At 52.0% G+C, this 14742-nt stretch overlaps 1 protein-coding gene and 1 long non-coding RNA gene across 16 annotated transcripts in view; one reads left to right on the top strand and one right to left on the bottom strand.

The window, feature by feature from the left end:
- DAB2IP (DAB2 interacting protein) overlaps positions 1-14742 on the bottom strand; it is a 239885-nt gene that overhangs the window by 47538 nt on the left and 177605 nt on the right. The window contains exon 1 of one of the 15 annotated variants that reach the window (XM_075772554.1): positions 8018-8438. The exons of 12 other annotated variants lie outside the window; for them this stretch is intronic. In XM_075772554.1, the coding sequence (XP_075628669.1) occupies positions 8018-8130 (113 nt within the window). In that variant the 5' untranslated portion in view covers positions 8131-8438. Of the gene's footprint in view, positions 1-5967; positions 6109-6464; positions 6603-8017; positions 8439-14742 lie in introns of those variants that run through there. 2 more of the 15 variants (XM_075772556.1, XM_075772560.1) reach the window with 2 other exon arrangements.
- Positions 6676-9561, top strand: LOC142604648 (uncharacterized). Its single transcript, XR_012838500.1, has 3 exons — positions 6676-6990; positions 7082-7163; positions 7251-9561. It is a non-coding gene; the product is annotated as an uncharacterized LOC142604648 (long non-coding RNA).

Genomic DNA, 14742 nt, shown 5'->3' with positions numbered 1-14742 from the left:
GCGGCCGGCAGCCAGGACCAGCTGTGGCGATACCTGTTACGGCATCTACAGAAAAACAGACGACACAATCTTTTTCTTAGGGGACAACCACCAGCCCTCAAATGTCAAAAGCCCTGGGTTAGCAGAGCCCTGTGCTGGATCAGAAGCAGTGGCTTTGAAGCAAAAGGCTCTCTATCCCATTAGCGATTCTCTAAACTGCCCACTCACCCCATATCTCTATGGTGAATAAATTGATCTTTAGGAACTGAGCACAGTCATTTCTCAGTACTTTGTGGCAATTTTACACTACTTTCACAGAAAAGGGTCCATATCCTTTTCCTCTGAATGATACTGTAAATTAACTCTAATACAGGCAGACAGATCAAGTTACCTCGGGATGCTGAGTGCAGAACTAATATCCAGCAGCTCCAGAACTGACGATACAGACTGCTCACCAAGCCCTGATAAGCCCAGAATCAAGGCATTTACGGTAAATCTTATTTCCATATTTTACAGTTGAAATTAGAAAAGGTAAGTAACCAAGCTGAGACTTGCCTTCTTGTCTGGACAAATATAAATATTGATAATCTAAACCCTCAACTCAGGAGCTACATACTGTAACGCACACATGTACATCACTGAGCTGGACTGCTGGCCTACGAATTTTTGTTAAAATTTAAACAAAACAAGTCTATTTTCATTTAAAACTACTGCAGCTGCAAGGCCACGGGTGGGAGTGCAGATGTGCGATACGAAGAATTACCAAGGGGGAGGTTCTCAGGACATACTGTGTTCTCACCAGATAGAGCAAATGCGTATTTATATCCCTCCGTACTCTGCCATATGCCTCTGGGAATCCTAAAATTAACGGGACTTTTCTTGGGCAGGAGGTTATTTGTCAGGTTCTTGCCTCGGCAGGACCCGCTCCCATGACGTCTTCTACTCCTGAATGCCGACCAGATCCAACCCGGGTCAGTAACAGAAACATTTTTCACCAGATGCTGCTCTGTAGGGAGAGAGCGCTGCAGGTCTCAAACCAGCCCTAAAAGGCCCAGCATCTGCCTGCGTATCAAGAGCTAAGTGGGAGATGTCATTAATTAGAGACTCTCAGCGGAAGGGCAGGATGAGCGCTGCCTGTGCAGAGCCTCCTCCCAGGGCCACCGGCCCCATCCCCTCCCCAGCACCCGCAGAGCCAGCCCTGACGCTCGGTGGCTTAACCTGCGGCAGCCCGGCACGGTCCGGGGCGGGGGGCTGCAAACGCAGTGCGAGAAGGGTTATACACCACCGGTCTTCAAAGGACACCCGGCCCTTTCATTTTAATGCCCTGCTCTAGAGGAGCGAGCATTTCTCACGTCCTTCGGTAAGTAACAGGACATTTGCGGCAGGAGTCCATTTACGGGAAGATGTTTGCAAGTCCGTGTCGCAGCTCCCACAGTCTTCCCTTTGTATTAACAGTAAGAAAAAGCTCCTGCTATGGCCATAAGCTGCTTCCCTGACTCAGAGGGTGAGGGCACTCTTCTTACCGAAAGGACCACTCGGCCTTCCCCCCGTTTGGGCAGGGAGAACGTAAACCCGCTGCGTGTGTGTTACAGGGAAGCCCTCGGAGCGGTAACGCCTGTCTTGTACTGCATCGAGCCATAAAAGACCTGGAGGGCTTCATCCAAGGACAATTTACTGGGTGAGGGCTGGCAAGTGCTAAAAAAAACCCCCAACAAATCCACTTGCTGATGAAGTGTGGAAATATCAAGCACTGCCTGCTTATCGTTGAGCTCTGCCTGCTGCCGCCCAGCACGGGCAGTAAACAGCGTCCCTGGGGACAGAGATACCAGAGTCCCTGCAAACTCGTGCTCTTCCTTGGCCATCCCAGAACCATCTAACGTCCTAACAGGCAAACTCACCTGGAACATCATTTGCTGACCGTGTACATACACTTCCAAGATGACAGAGGTACTTTGTTCAAATTCATCTCTCTACCATCACTTTTCAAAAAGCTGCCTGTGGGGCCATCCAATCTCTTGCTGTAATAACTCGCTGTGTATTCCAGGTCCCGTCCCGGCTTATGTGAGCTGATCAAATTCAGTTCCTACACCTTTGTTTTAATATGGTGGGAACGGCCAGCTGCTCAGAGACATCTCACAGCAGGAAACCCTCTTTCCAAGCAGCACATTCAGTTCCTTTTGCCATGGGCCTTATTTTAATCCCCTTCTACTTGCCTAAAGTTCAGCCGAAATGAAGGGGGGGGAAAAAAATCTCATAAAAGACCACATTAGTTCTAAAGAGAAATAACATTACTGCTACCGGCACTGACCTGGAGAGTCATACGGAGAGGCAGCCAGTCTCTGGTTATTAAAGAAAGAGGTTTACTGCCCAAGAGCAATGAGAAAGGATTGTTGTTCTAAATAATAAAAGTCATAAAACATTACCATGTGAAGGGATGCGATCCCCCTCTGCCTGCTTCCTTCACGGGCAGCCAGAATTAGGGACATCAAGTACTACCTGGCTGTGACAGCACACCTAACCTAACCAGGACCTTGTAGACCACAGCAAAGACTTTGCGGACACAGAGAAACAAGGACGGAGGGACAATCCATTCTCTCCTGATCAAACTTCATGGCTGGGTTTTGAGCAATGGAGGCGGCAACTGTCCGTCCGCAGCAGCGGCACCACGCACGCAGCAGCTACGAGTGCCAGGTTCGATGTTCTTTCAAGAACAAAGATACTCTGCCGAGGCTACAAGGAAGGAAAAGATTTGGGCCCTGTCTGCACAGAATTATTCTGGAATAGGTCTTGTGCGTTAAACTCATACGCTCTCAGTCCAGAATTGCATTCTTGTGAAGACAAGCCCTCAAAGGGGCAACCCCATCGGTTTTCATTTCAGAACCTCACCTGCCTGGAACCACCCAGCTGCCGCTTCTGTGGTTTTATGATGAAAATTTTCCTGATCTTTCTGAGACAGAAACAAACAGGGAACCTGCCTGGTCAGCCACAGAAGGATGCAGCAGACACAAAATGTAACACTGAAACATGAAGAAAAAAACATAAAGAGCCTTCCTTAAATATCCTACTGTTCACTCTGAGACCACGAGCAGATTGGGGAATTCTGAAGGAAGCCCAGGCACTAAGCTGAAGGTGTCCCATTAATACCAGCTGCAGAGCCGGCCGTTGCAACGTGAACGCCTCCCCACTGCCAGAGGGATCTGATCTCCTACATTACAGGTTTGACTCTGCGACACGTCTCCTGGTCAGGAAACATTCCCTGCATGCAGCTTTTCAAGGGCTGATGGTTCTTTTCTCTGACCAACTGGGAAGAGGGTCTTTAGGGCAGTCCTTACCCTCTTACCAGCACACGTCCGCTGCAGGGGGTCCTATGTGCACAAACGCAGCGGAACAGACTGCGAGATCCACGTGCAGCACAGACAGAATTTAAATCTGTCTCCAGCCTGGGGATTACGTTTTGTTATGACTGAGAACAAAGTGCACAACTCCACCAAATTGATTTGCAACATCAGATGGGAGAAGGATTTTAGCAGTCGCAGATGGGAGTAAATCACACGCCGTCCTCTGCCAGCTTCACCAGGGCAGCACCATCGGGCGCCGGCAGCTCTGCTGTGCCAGGCTGTCCCACCTGAGGCTCGGGGCCGCGCTGAGCCTGGTTACGAACCGGGACTACGCTCTCTGCAGAGCCCAGGCTGGTCCGATGGCTGCGTTTCTTCCCGCAGCAGACGCAAACCAGGCTCTCCTACACAGCAGCTCTCCCCCGAGCCCTCTCCTTGCCTCGTGCGCAGTGCCTGTGTGACCCCCCTGCCTGGCGCTGACTTCCCGCCAACCTCCTGACCGCTGCTGGGAGTTCTCATCCATTCCTCCCCAGTGTCTCATCCTGCTTCAATTTAACAAATAAATATGAAAGTGATGTTATGGGAATAACCAACAACAGCAGCAGAAGAGAACTTGCACGCTTCCAGAAGATGACAGAATGTTTTCTTTCCTGTAGGACAGGATGTGTGGATGAAGTCCCAGCATGCAGCGTATCCTTCTCCACGTTCTGCTACCATGAACCTTCTCCTGCAGTTTTCTGATCGCCAGCTGCTGATCTCTGCCCTGACAGTGCCGCAGTGGGCTGAAGCGGAGGGGGATGCTCTGCAGTTTTGGGGGCTCTCTGGATGGCAGGGTGCTGGGAAACACCTCTCAGCGCACTCACGATGGAAAGCTGGTGTCACATGTTACCCTCACTAACGCAACACCTTCGCTGAGCAACACAAAGGACATGTAATTAAACTTATTAATGCCTGCCCTTGTTTTTAGACTGTTCTCAGTTTTAACTGGCAGCAGAATTAATTACATTCAAAAGGACTCTGTCAGCTCATACCAGATTCCAAATGTTGTTTTTGCCAGAGCAAACCTGAAGGATGATTTTAACTCGTGACATTCCCCTGAGCATGGGTATTTGTTTGTTTAACAACATGCCACTGCAAAGTTTGTCAGTGACAACCTGAAAGTCCAGCACCGTATAACCAGCAAGGACGTCGACTGCATTTGTAACATGCAAGATGAGAGAAACTGCACAAGCAAGCAAAATGCATCAAGAGCAAGCAGCAAAAGGTGATCAGAAATATACTTGAGTTTCAATAATCAAAAATGTTGTTAAGAAGCTAAGAAAGTAACTTCTCTCTCTGTCCCGAGAGCAGAATGGTACCACCATCTCGCTTTTAACAGAAATCGACATTTTATATAAAAATTCACCTTTTCTGATCACATCAGCCTAAGCCAGCACAAATAGTGCTGTATCCGTGGTCATGGGATGCAAATAGCAGTAACAGATCCACCACTCCAATCTGGAGCTCAAACCACAGCACAGCCCTGAAAACCAGTTGTTCCCACAGCACCAGTCTCTGGAGCAAGTAGGGACCGTACGGCCCCAAAAACCACTCGGGGAACCTGCAAGGGGGCACAGGCAAAACCAGGGCGTACGGCTGCTGTGAGCGCTGACCTCCCGGACCTCCCCGCTGCCTGCCCCACCACGCACGGGCAGGAGCCACTGAAACACGGGGTGCTCCCCAGCTGTATCTGAGACTCACAAGTTTCCACGGTGGGAGGAGGGTGGGGATAAAGGTTTTGGGTTTTATCACTGAAATTTTGCTTAACGTAAGGCTGGAGGCAGAATCTGGCCAAGAAAGAAAAAGCATCTCTCCTCCTGGATTAACCACAAAAGGAAATTGAAGTTGCAAGCCCCATCTCCCACGCCACGGCCCTCGTTCCTGAGCCCGGCCATGAGCGGCTGCCTGAGGCAGCGACGATGCTTTAATAAATAATGATGAAAACAAATTCTTAACACACAGAATCATGGACGGAGCGCTGCTAAAAATAAACAATCCCTGCCGAGGACCGGGCTGAGCGAGCAGCAGCCTGGAATCACCCAGTGGTGGGTGCCCAACAGCCGCAGTGGCCTCCGGTGCACCCCGGCCCCGCTCTGCTCCCTGCCCGCCGCTCCCGGCCCGCTCTGGGCGCCCCGCGGCCCCTGCCCAGCCCCAGCCCCAGCCCCAACCCCAACCCCAACCCCAGCCCCAGCCCCAACCTCCTGCCCAGCCCCAACCTCCTGCCCAGCCCCAACCTCCTGCCCAGCCCCTGCCCAGCCCCAGCCCCAGCCCCAGCCCCAGGCCGCCGGGGGCGCGGGGAGCTGCCGGCAGCCGCTGTGACAACCGGCCCCGCCCGCGCCCGGCCCCGCCGAGGCAGCGCCGCTTCGCCGCCGGGCGATGTGCGGGGCCGGTCCTCGATCGCGGCCGCCCGCAGCCCTGGGCGAGCGCTGCAGCCCGGGCGCGGAGTTTGCCTTGGACGCGCTGGAACCCCGGCCGTGCCCGGCGCTGCGCCACGCGGGGCGCGGACCTCCGCCGGCCCACGCACACGCATGTACACACGCGCACACACACACACGTACACACGCACACGCATGTACACACGCGCACACACGCACACATGCACACACGCACTCACCCGCAGGGCCCGGCTCCCGCCGCGCCGCCGCGCCGCCGCCCCGTTCCGGCTCGGCCATGCCGCGCTCCCGCCGGCCGCGGGCGGGCCGCCACCCGCCCCGGCCCCCGCCGCCCCGGGCCGGCCCCCGCCGCCGCCCCGCCCCGCTCGGGCAGCCGCGCCGCGCCGCTGCCGGGGCCGCCGGATTGGCTGCGCTGTAGCTGGGCAGAGCGCCCCGGGCCCGCCGCCCCCGCTCGCCGCTCGCCGGCCGCAGCCCCGGGAGCGGCCCCGGAGGAGCCGCGCGAAGCCCGGGCTCGGCTCCGGGGGGGGTGCGGGCGGAGATGGCGCTTCGCAAAGCGCCGGCGGGGACACCCCCCCCCCCCCCCTTGCCCTCCTGCCGCCGCAGCCCAGCGACGTTCGCTGCTGCCCGGCGGAGCTGCCGCCGCCGCCCGCCCCTCCGCGCACCCCCGCTGGGGCGCCCGCAGCCCGCCCCGATGCCCCGCGGTGGCCGAGCCGCTCACCCCTCGCCAAAGGCGGCCTGTCCCGCGTCCGGTCGCCGCTTTCATTCTGTTGTGATAAACCTCGGGAAAACCCAATTCTCCGGGAGCTTTTTATTTTTGCAAAAACTGCACTAGGGCACTTCTTCCCTGACCACTTCCCTCCTACGCGGCTCGGAGCCTGTCCTGCAGGTTGACATTACCGGGGAGGGGAGAAAGGCGGCGGCAGCCCGCCCGCCGCCCGCTCGGCTGTCCTTGCCCTGGGATGCACACGCACATTCCTTTCCCATTTCGGAAAGCCGAGTCACTGACCTTTGCAACAGCGCAATCCACAGTAAGGAGTAGCGTCTGCAGCAGCAGCCAGCCGCACCTGCGTGAGCCATGATCCGTACCCCGGCGCCCCGCACGCACAGAGCGATCCCGCACGGGAGCCGGACGCCCGCCGGGGCTGAGGCGAGCACGGCGCTCACGGCCCGGCTGCCCGGCGCTCCCGGCGCAGCTCGGGGGTGCTGAACTGCAGGATCACAAAACACGGTGCCCGGAGCAGCAGGTAAGTGCGAGAAGACGCGAGACAGCGGAAACCAGAGGGGAAGGCTACACGGCATGGTCCAACTGTCCTCATTGCCACCGTCCTCACCCAGCCCACGCCGACACGTTCCCAGAGCCAGACTGCTGCTGTCATCGTGGCGTATTCAAATGCCTCCATTACTCATCAAGAACAAAGTAAGACTATCTAGTAAATGAAAAACCACCACATGGCACTGTCCCCTGCCTGTTATTTATGGCAGCTTCCTTTTCCACTTTTCAAAGGCTACCGTCCATGTCTGCAGCGAATCATAAATCCTCCAGCTCGTGCAAGGCTGCTCCGGATCAGGGGAGAAAGCGGGCACCTGGGCTGCAACCTCTGGTCAGCATTGGAGGGGAAAATGAGAGCAAAGGTAAATATCCCTGATGAAAAAGAAAACTCAGGGTTTCCCCACGCCAGAGGGGAAGGAAGCAGGTCTCAGAGTGGGAGAGGGCAGGTCCCGCCCGAGGCAGCAGGCACGAGTCTCGCCTCCTCCAGTGACTTGCAAGCCGGATTCCCAAACGGACTGTCCCTCCAGCCAGCACCACCGTGCACAGTGCTGACAGACGAGTCAAAATTCGTAGGTTCTCTGCCCAGTTCCAACACTAACTCCCTGCACATCCTCACTTACGTGCCTCTCCTCCTCAGCCAGAGAGGTGGGCATGACCTTCTCTCACCTCCAAAGGATCCAGAAAATGTGAAGGACTGGAAGCATTATTGCTGGGCTTGAATAAAAAGGAGCAAAGTCTGTCACCTAAGGCCAGTGGGGTCCTTTTCTTCCTTCCAGGGTAAACTGGTCCCCACCACGCGCCGGGGACAACGGCACCAGCTCACCAGCCATGCTGGCAGCAGAACGCCCCGGTCAGTGCATTTCCCACCTTGCCTCCTTAGCGGAGCACAGGCAGACCCCTTCCCCTTGCAGTCTGCAAACAGTGCTCTGGATTCAGCACATTTTGCCTCGTTTTTGCCTCCCCCCCCCATTTCCCCCGCCAGCGGTTTGAAGTTTTCTCACCCTTTGCTGGCAGATGCCATGCAGAGAGACAAGCTCGCTGTCCTCGATCTGCTTTTCAGGGCTTCTATAAAGTAGGGCACCAGCATCAACCGAGCGTCAGGTTTTTGATACATTGCTGGAGTAGCCAAAAATAATAACAGACAGCTTCAGTCAATCTTTTCGTCCTCACATCTGCGGCAGCAGCAGCACAGGGGTCCTTTGTGCGGCAGAGCAAAAATATGGTGCACGCCAGACTGAAATCCTGGTCAGCAATCCACAGCCATTCCCGGCTGTGAGCCGCGATCACCAGCAGCTCCCAAGTAGCGCACCTGGGTCCTCAACGGGGAGCCCTTGCCTTGTGGGGTCCCCTTTCCCACGGCCATCAGCTCTTTCCTCTATTTCCTTTAGCACCTTATCTCCCTCGCTGCAGCGAAACGCTAAGGTCAAGTTACAGTTTTACCAACCCTTTTATCTTTCTGGCAAGGCACGAAAATGCAGGACCTGAACTTTGCCATGAGCCCTCCCACTTGCAGTGGGTGGAGAGCGGAGCAGACCGAAGGCAGTGGGAGAAGAGAGAATCCCGGTTCTCTCTGCAGCCCAGCACTGGAATATTTTCTCTTGCACGTTCAGACACATTATTAGGACAATCTGGAAGGAAGTACCGAACCCAACAAGCATGTGCTTTTGGCCTGCGTTCCAGCAGGAAGCCAGATGTGGTGGGAACTGTGGCAGCTCCAGCTGACGTAGGGACCCAGCACAGCTCCGCTGCTGCCACCAGACAAGGAAGACCAGCGAGACCCAGCACAAGGGCTCTGTCTGCTGGGAACTGCCCAGCTGAATTTCCCCTGTCCCAAACCTCAAATTCCAGTCGGTAGATCTGTGCAGGCCTGGCACGTGAGCCAGGCGTCGGGAGATACAGTGATGTGTGAACGTGGAGCCCCCAGGTGCTCTGTGGTCCTGTCCTGCTGCACATTCACTGCTCACACTCTCACCTCTGCGAATGACAAATGTTTTTCCCGCAGGTAACCTGCTGCCGTGCCCCCGTCCCAGACGGCTGCCCCATCCATCACGCTGTACTTGGGTTGGTGTCTAAAACACACAAATTTCTTGGGGCTACAGGTCTGTAATGCACAGGTCGTTCATTCCACCCCCGCCTTCCCCATGGACTGAATGTCCCTGTGAAGCTCAGGAGATACAGATGCCAAAACTTTGCAGACCAGGGCCTCGGGGACCACTCCTTCCCCCTCCCCAGGGAGTGCCAGGCAGCGGAGAAACCGCACTCCATTAACTCAATGCTTAAATACTGTTGCAGTGAGTAAGCATTACTACCACCAGAAAAGAAGTTTGTACATCTAAACCTCACCTAGTTTTATTTCAAGCCAGGGTTTATCCTAGCTTCCTTAAACCAAGCTTATACCTGATTCCTCATCTGCACCAGGTGGTGTTTCCCTGCAGACTGTTGTTCTCCCCAGAGGCGGCTCCGTTCGGAGGGTGACACGCAGGTGTACAACACGGCCAGAGCTATTACCGTCATCGCCAGCACCGGCGTGCTCCCCGGGGCACCGTGCCTGACCTCTGCTCCTTCTCCACATCTGCACCTCCCGTTCCTTACGGGATCCCAGCACCCACCCACCCAGCTCACTGCTTCAGAAACAGCGTTTGCAAAAGGAAAGCCACTGTGCTTCGTCAGAGGGCAAGTAAATCAGTACCTTCAGTGGGTTATTAGAGTAAGTTTTCCATTCACGGTTAGGCTCGGTGATTATTATTTGTGCTATTTGTAGTTCTCTTTTCTTGGGTCGCTTTTTCTCCTTTGGTCCCGGCCAGGCCTGGCTTATTCTGTTCCCTTGGCTGGACAGGATGGTCAGACACGGCTTTGGCTCCAGCCCTCTGGGCAGCAACCTTTCCAAACTCCTGCTCTGTTTATCTTTTTGAGCTATTAAACCCAGGTATCTCTCGCTTTTTATTGACTGTGAAGCCAGTGCTTTATGACCATGCTGTCTATCACTGGGAAATACCAAATTCCCCAATAACCTTGAAGAGTTAGAAGTGGAAAAAGGCACTGTGACTACCCAGATTTATTCCAAATTTACAGTTAAAATCAAATGCCTGCTGGTGTCCTAAAGAGCACTTATTTTAGAAAGTTCGAACAATCCCATATTTCAGCATAATTAAAAGACAGTTGTAATTACACAACTGGCTGGCTGTTACTGGGTCGCTGCTCAAGCGTTGGGGTGGGCACAGTCATTATTGTGGGGGTCTTCTGAAAAACTCTTCAACGGATATACTACAGCCTATGGCACCATCAAGCAACGTACCGATTTCCCTGCAGATACCATTAAATCGACGCCCAGGACTCGCAGTGTTCCTCCATCAAACTGCACATTCACACAGCAGCCTCCGAGCGCTCAAGAACTCCAGCTGAACAGCCCGTAACCCTGACTGCATTTGTGTTTGGGTATTTTGTCCTTCAGTTCAGTTTCAGCAAAAAGGTAATCTGAGGCTGAAGGGCACAAAAATTACCCAGGCCTTGCAGACTACGGGAACAGTGGCGAGATTAAACGAAGAGATTATGAAGAGATTTCTTCACCTGCTTTATTAAAATGTGCTCCATGTTCACAAAAGCCGGGCTGTGGCAACGTAGCAGAATTGACATCTAGCACTTCTGAAAAATCAGGCACCGTATCAAATAGTATTTACACTGAAGGAATATTTAACCTCTGACTAATACTGCCTTTTACTCCATATTTCAGAGTGGCTAGACAGTCGATCTGGACCGGCCAATTTCTCTTTCTGCTTGTAATTAGCTTCACTTTTCTGCTCTCCTGAACGAGCATTAGACTTTCCTCTAGGAATGTAATCCCCATCAACAGGAAACCTGTCTTTACTGAGATGCCACTCATCTTTTCTGGAGGTTTTATTTAAAACATAACACTGTTATTAGCAGCAGATTTTTATAAACCTTTTTGTGAGGTCCCATTCCTGCAAACATTCAATATCATTTTGTGCTATTAGTCTCGCTTCAGAGACACTACTTAACATTCAACGACGATTTGAGCCAAGAAGCATTTGCAGGAGTCAAGTTTTGAATTTCAAATCTGAACTACACAGGGGTACCAATGGCGTATGGCTTTGAGCCTGACAAACACAAATACATGTTTTAGCATCTAAACTACATTTTATTTTGATTTGTCCTTCTGTCTAACAATATTGGCATATAGAAGAGCTTCAGTTTAACAGGTAATAGCTGACTTCAGAGACTGAACGATCTTCTTAAACTAAATGATGTTCTTAAAAACCAACATCCAATCAATGAAAAGTTTATGCCCAGAATAAAGTTAGGAAAATGTTCTTTTGCTGCTGCTGAACTCTTGCTTAAAAAAAAGGCAGAAGAAAAGCTCAAAGCATTTTAAAGTTTGTTTTGATTGTGTGTATTTTATCCAGAGATGGCACCAGGATATCAAGCTAATTTCTTCCAATTGCTATCTGCCTTCTAGCCAGAGAGATTTTAGTGTCTTTTAGGGATATAAAGCACATCCGTCTCATGGGAACCTTCTTTTCAGATGGAATGAGAGAATCACACCAATGAAGTTGGTGATTTTTATATGGCTTTCAGAGGTGTAACTGTAGGCAATCCATCCCAGGGAGCGCACACACCATCCCCTGCTCTCCTCTGCCTCCGGCATGTTAAAGGAGACAGAAACCCTTGGAAGACACCGAATATTTCTGCACTCTTGTACGCAGCATCCGAGCGTACGCTGACAAGGTAAAGGGAAATCAGAGAGCGCTAAGGAATGCTGATGGCAGCCCCGGTGCCTGAGTGGGTGCACGCTCCCAGCCCATTAGCTGTCCCTGGGCTTGTCTCGCAGGCACAGATGCTGGAGGTAGCTCCCAGCAGCCTGGGGCTTTCCCTTCCGGGCTGCTCTGCACAGCCAGCTACCAGCAGAAATCAGTAATGCTGACACAGGAACCACAGTACCTCCACAAACAGCCACATCCATACTAAAAACATCCCCAAATCCCCAAGTAGAAAGACGTGTCTGTCTGCAGAATCCGTGCAGTGATGCCTGACAGAACGGGACCTCAGGAAAAGCCATCGGCACCGGAAAACTTGCAAATCGTGCCTGCAGTCCCCATCTACTCCCAATATACAGGTAGGAAAAGGAAAGATATTTTAAAGATCACCTCACTGTTTTTTCCTGGTCTTTCCAAATCTCTTTTCTGACTCACGCTGATAACCCATTTCCAGGGATGACCTGTTTGTTCTTCCCCGAGCAGCGTGTGGTACAGCTCTGCACCGAGCCCGGGTCAGCCCCAGCGACCTGGCTGGGATCCCTGCCTCCCCCCGGCCAGGCTGGCTCCCTGACTCTGGACTCCCTGACCAGGAATTAAACTTTGCAATACTGGGGTGCACTGCATCAGTTATCCAGCTCGGTTTTTAAAGTGCAAGTATCATTACTGCATACTTCGTGCAATGCCAGGGGCAGCTACTTCCAGAGCTGATGTAAAAATTGTTATTAAAACTTACAAACTGTGAAAAAACTCTTAAAAAAAGTCCAAATCCTGGCACTGCCCTAAATTAAATTACAGCCGCAGCCTGCTAGGGGTACATGGATAAGCACAGAGCCAAGCCTGCATGCAGCCCTTATCCACAACCCACACCTGCTGCTCCTCCTGAAAGTTTAACTAATGAACACAGTGTACAGCCCAGAGGATTTAAGATATGGAAAAGGTCAGAGTGAAGATTCAGGAGTGAAGAACAGATTGAACGGGGTTCATAAATGACAGCCCCATTTTAAACCGAAAATTAATTTTTTCAATAAATTAGGGCAAGCGAGCTTTCCTCCAACTCAGAGAATGCAGCTCTGCCCGGATATAGACTGCTGGCGGGAGGAGGAGGGCACGTGCACTCAGGAATCAATGCTAATACCCTAAAAAATTAATCTCTGAAAATTACTTCAATGGAATAGAAATGATTTTATATAAATCTCAGTATAGCAAGAGCTGATAAAGTATCACAGTGATACCTAGAGCAAGTACAGCCTGAAAAAAAAAAGGCTTTGTCTTTTTTACACAGGGTTGGTGTGGCCACTCTGCCTTTTTGTGCCTCAGTTTCCCAGCTGTGGACACAGGCTGTTAGATCAGCGAATGTGTGAAAGCAGCCGGGCTCTGTTAAGAGCTAGTTACGGTTACACAGGACCGAGGACAGGATGTGGCTTCCCGAAGATGAAAACTCAGGCTATTCTACTTTAAATGAGAGTCATGGTTTGTGATCTGAAAATGCAGTCGGGATGGCACTCTCCAGGGAAGGGAGGGACAGGCTCTTATCAAAGCCACGGCAAGTGTATTGGGCTCTGAATGCGTTTACGAAGGCGAATGTGTTTGTCCAGAGTGTGCCTTTTGGTTCCTGCAGGACAAAGCCAGCCATGGTGGCAACGAGCTTTGCAAATCTCAATCAGACCTCAGAAGTACAAAGTCTCTCAACCTGGCTGAATAACAGATTAATTAAAGAAGACGATGAGCAGCTGACCGTTCACTCAGGGAGCTGCAGACCTACAGCCTCCCATCGCTCCGCCTGAGCCCTGGCAGGGGTGACCTTGCTCCTGCCTCGCTGAAGTCCAGTCCCTTTACCCATGTCCAGCGCTCGCCTCTGCATGGGCCCTGGGGAGGGGGACGTGGAGCCAGGCTGCCAGCCTGGAGGAGAAGGGGCTGCAGAGCCGTTACTGCAAATGCAGCAGCACAGTCCTGTGTTCTCTGCGACACACGTTGGCTCCAATTTACCCTCAAGCCTAGTGAGCAGACGGGGTGCCGGGTTCTCACACCCATCTTCCCTTCGAGGGATGAAAGCTCAACTCTAAATTTGGTCTCGGCTCTCTTTTTAAAGGGTTGTCTGTGATAGCGAAAGATAACAAGTTCGGAAAACCCTAATTGTCGTTACCAACATAGAAGCTTCAGAGAGGTCAACCAACATTTGTCTTCCTAACATTTGATGACTTATTTCTCTCAGAGAGATGAAATTAGACCCAGTCAATCTTTCTGACCGGAAACACTTTTTACTACCTTCTGGATGAGATGTGAAGAGATTCCTGAAGGAGCTTGGTGAGCAGCCCTGGCTGATACACGAACATCTCCATCCTCATCTACCACGTGAAGGAACCAGAAGGGACTTTGACCAAAAGCTTCATACTGCAGGAGGGGAATGGAGGCAGGAACAGGGACAGCTCTGAGCCCTGATTCAGTAGCTGCACAGGAGAAACAATTTCCTTTTGTAACCAAGTTATTTTAAATCAATCTGGTTAGACAGATGCAAAGCACTGACACAGATGCACTGAGACTGGTTTGATCCTTGCCTGAACAGGATTAACTTGCCTCAGTTATTAACCAAATTAAACTCCAGCTCATCTTCATTGCAAAAATGGCTGTATTTTGCACTGATAGTTGTGTTGTACAGAATTTTTACAGAGGCAGAGTCTGGGAGGGTTTTCCTCTGCAGTAGGCATTTGGGGTCACCACACAGCTCCCCACAAGCTGGCTTGGCCTCAGTTAACTCCTTTGAGGTAGAAGTGTGCCTGCCTCTTCCGCAATTTTACTCCACTCTTAATGTGTAAACCTACAGTTTAGGCCATTAGCCTGTACTTTCACAAGAAGAGTTAAAACCATGTAGATGCACTACACTAAAAGCCTGAGTTGATGTAACTAGATTAAGTTAAAATAAACATAATTGGATGGACCTACTTTTTTCTGCAGAT

The sequence above is a fragment of the Balearica regulorum genome, chromosome 20, assembly GCF_011004875.1.
Source record: "Balearica regulorum gibbericeps isolate bBalReg1 chromosome 20, bBalReg1.pri, whole genome shotgun sequence".
Taxonomy (NCBI): Eukaryota; Metazoa; Chordata; class Aves; order Gruiformes; family Gruidae; genus Balearica; species Balearica regulorum.
This window is presented reverse-complemented; position numbering and strand designations above follow the sequence as displayed.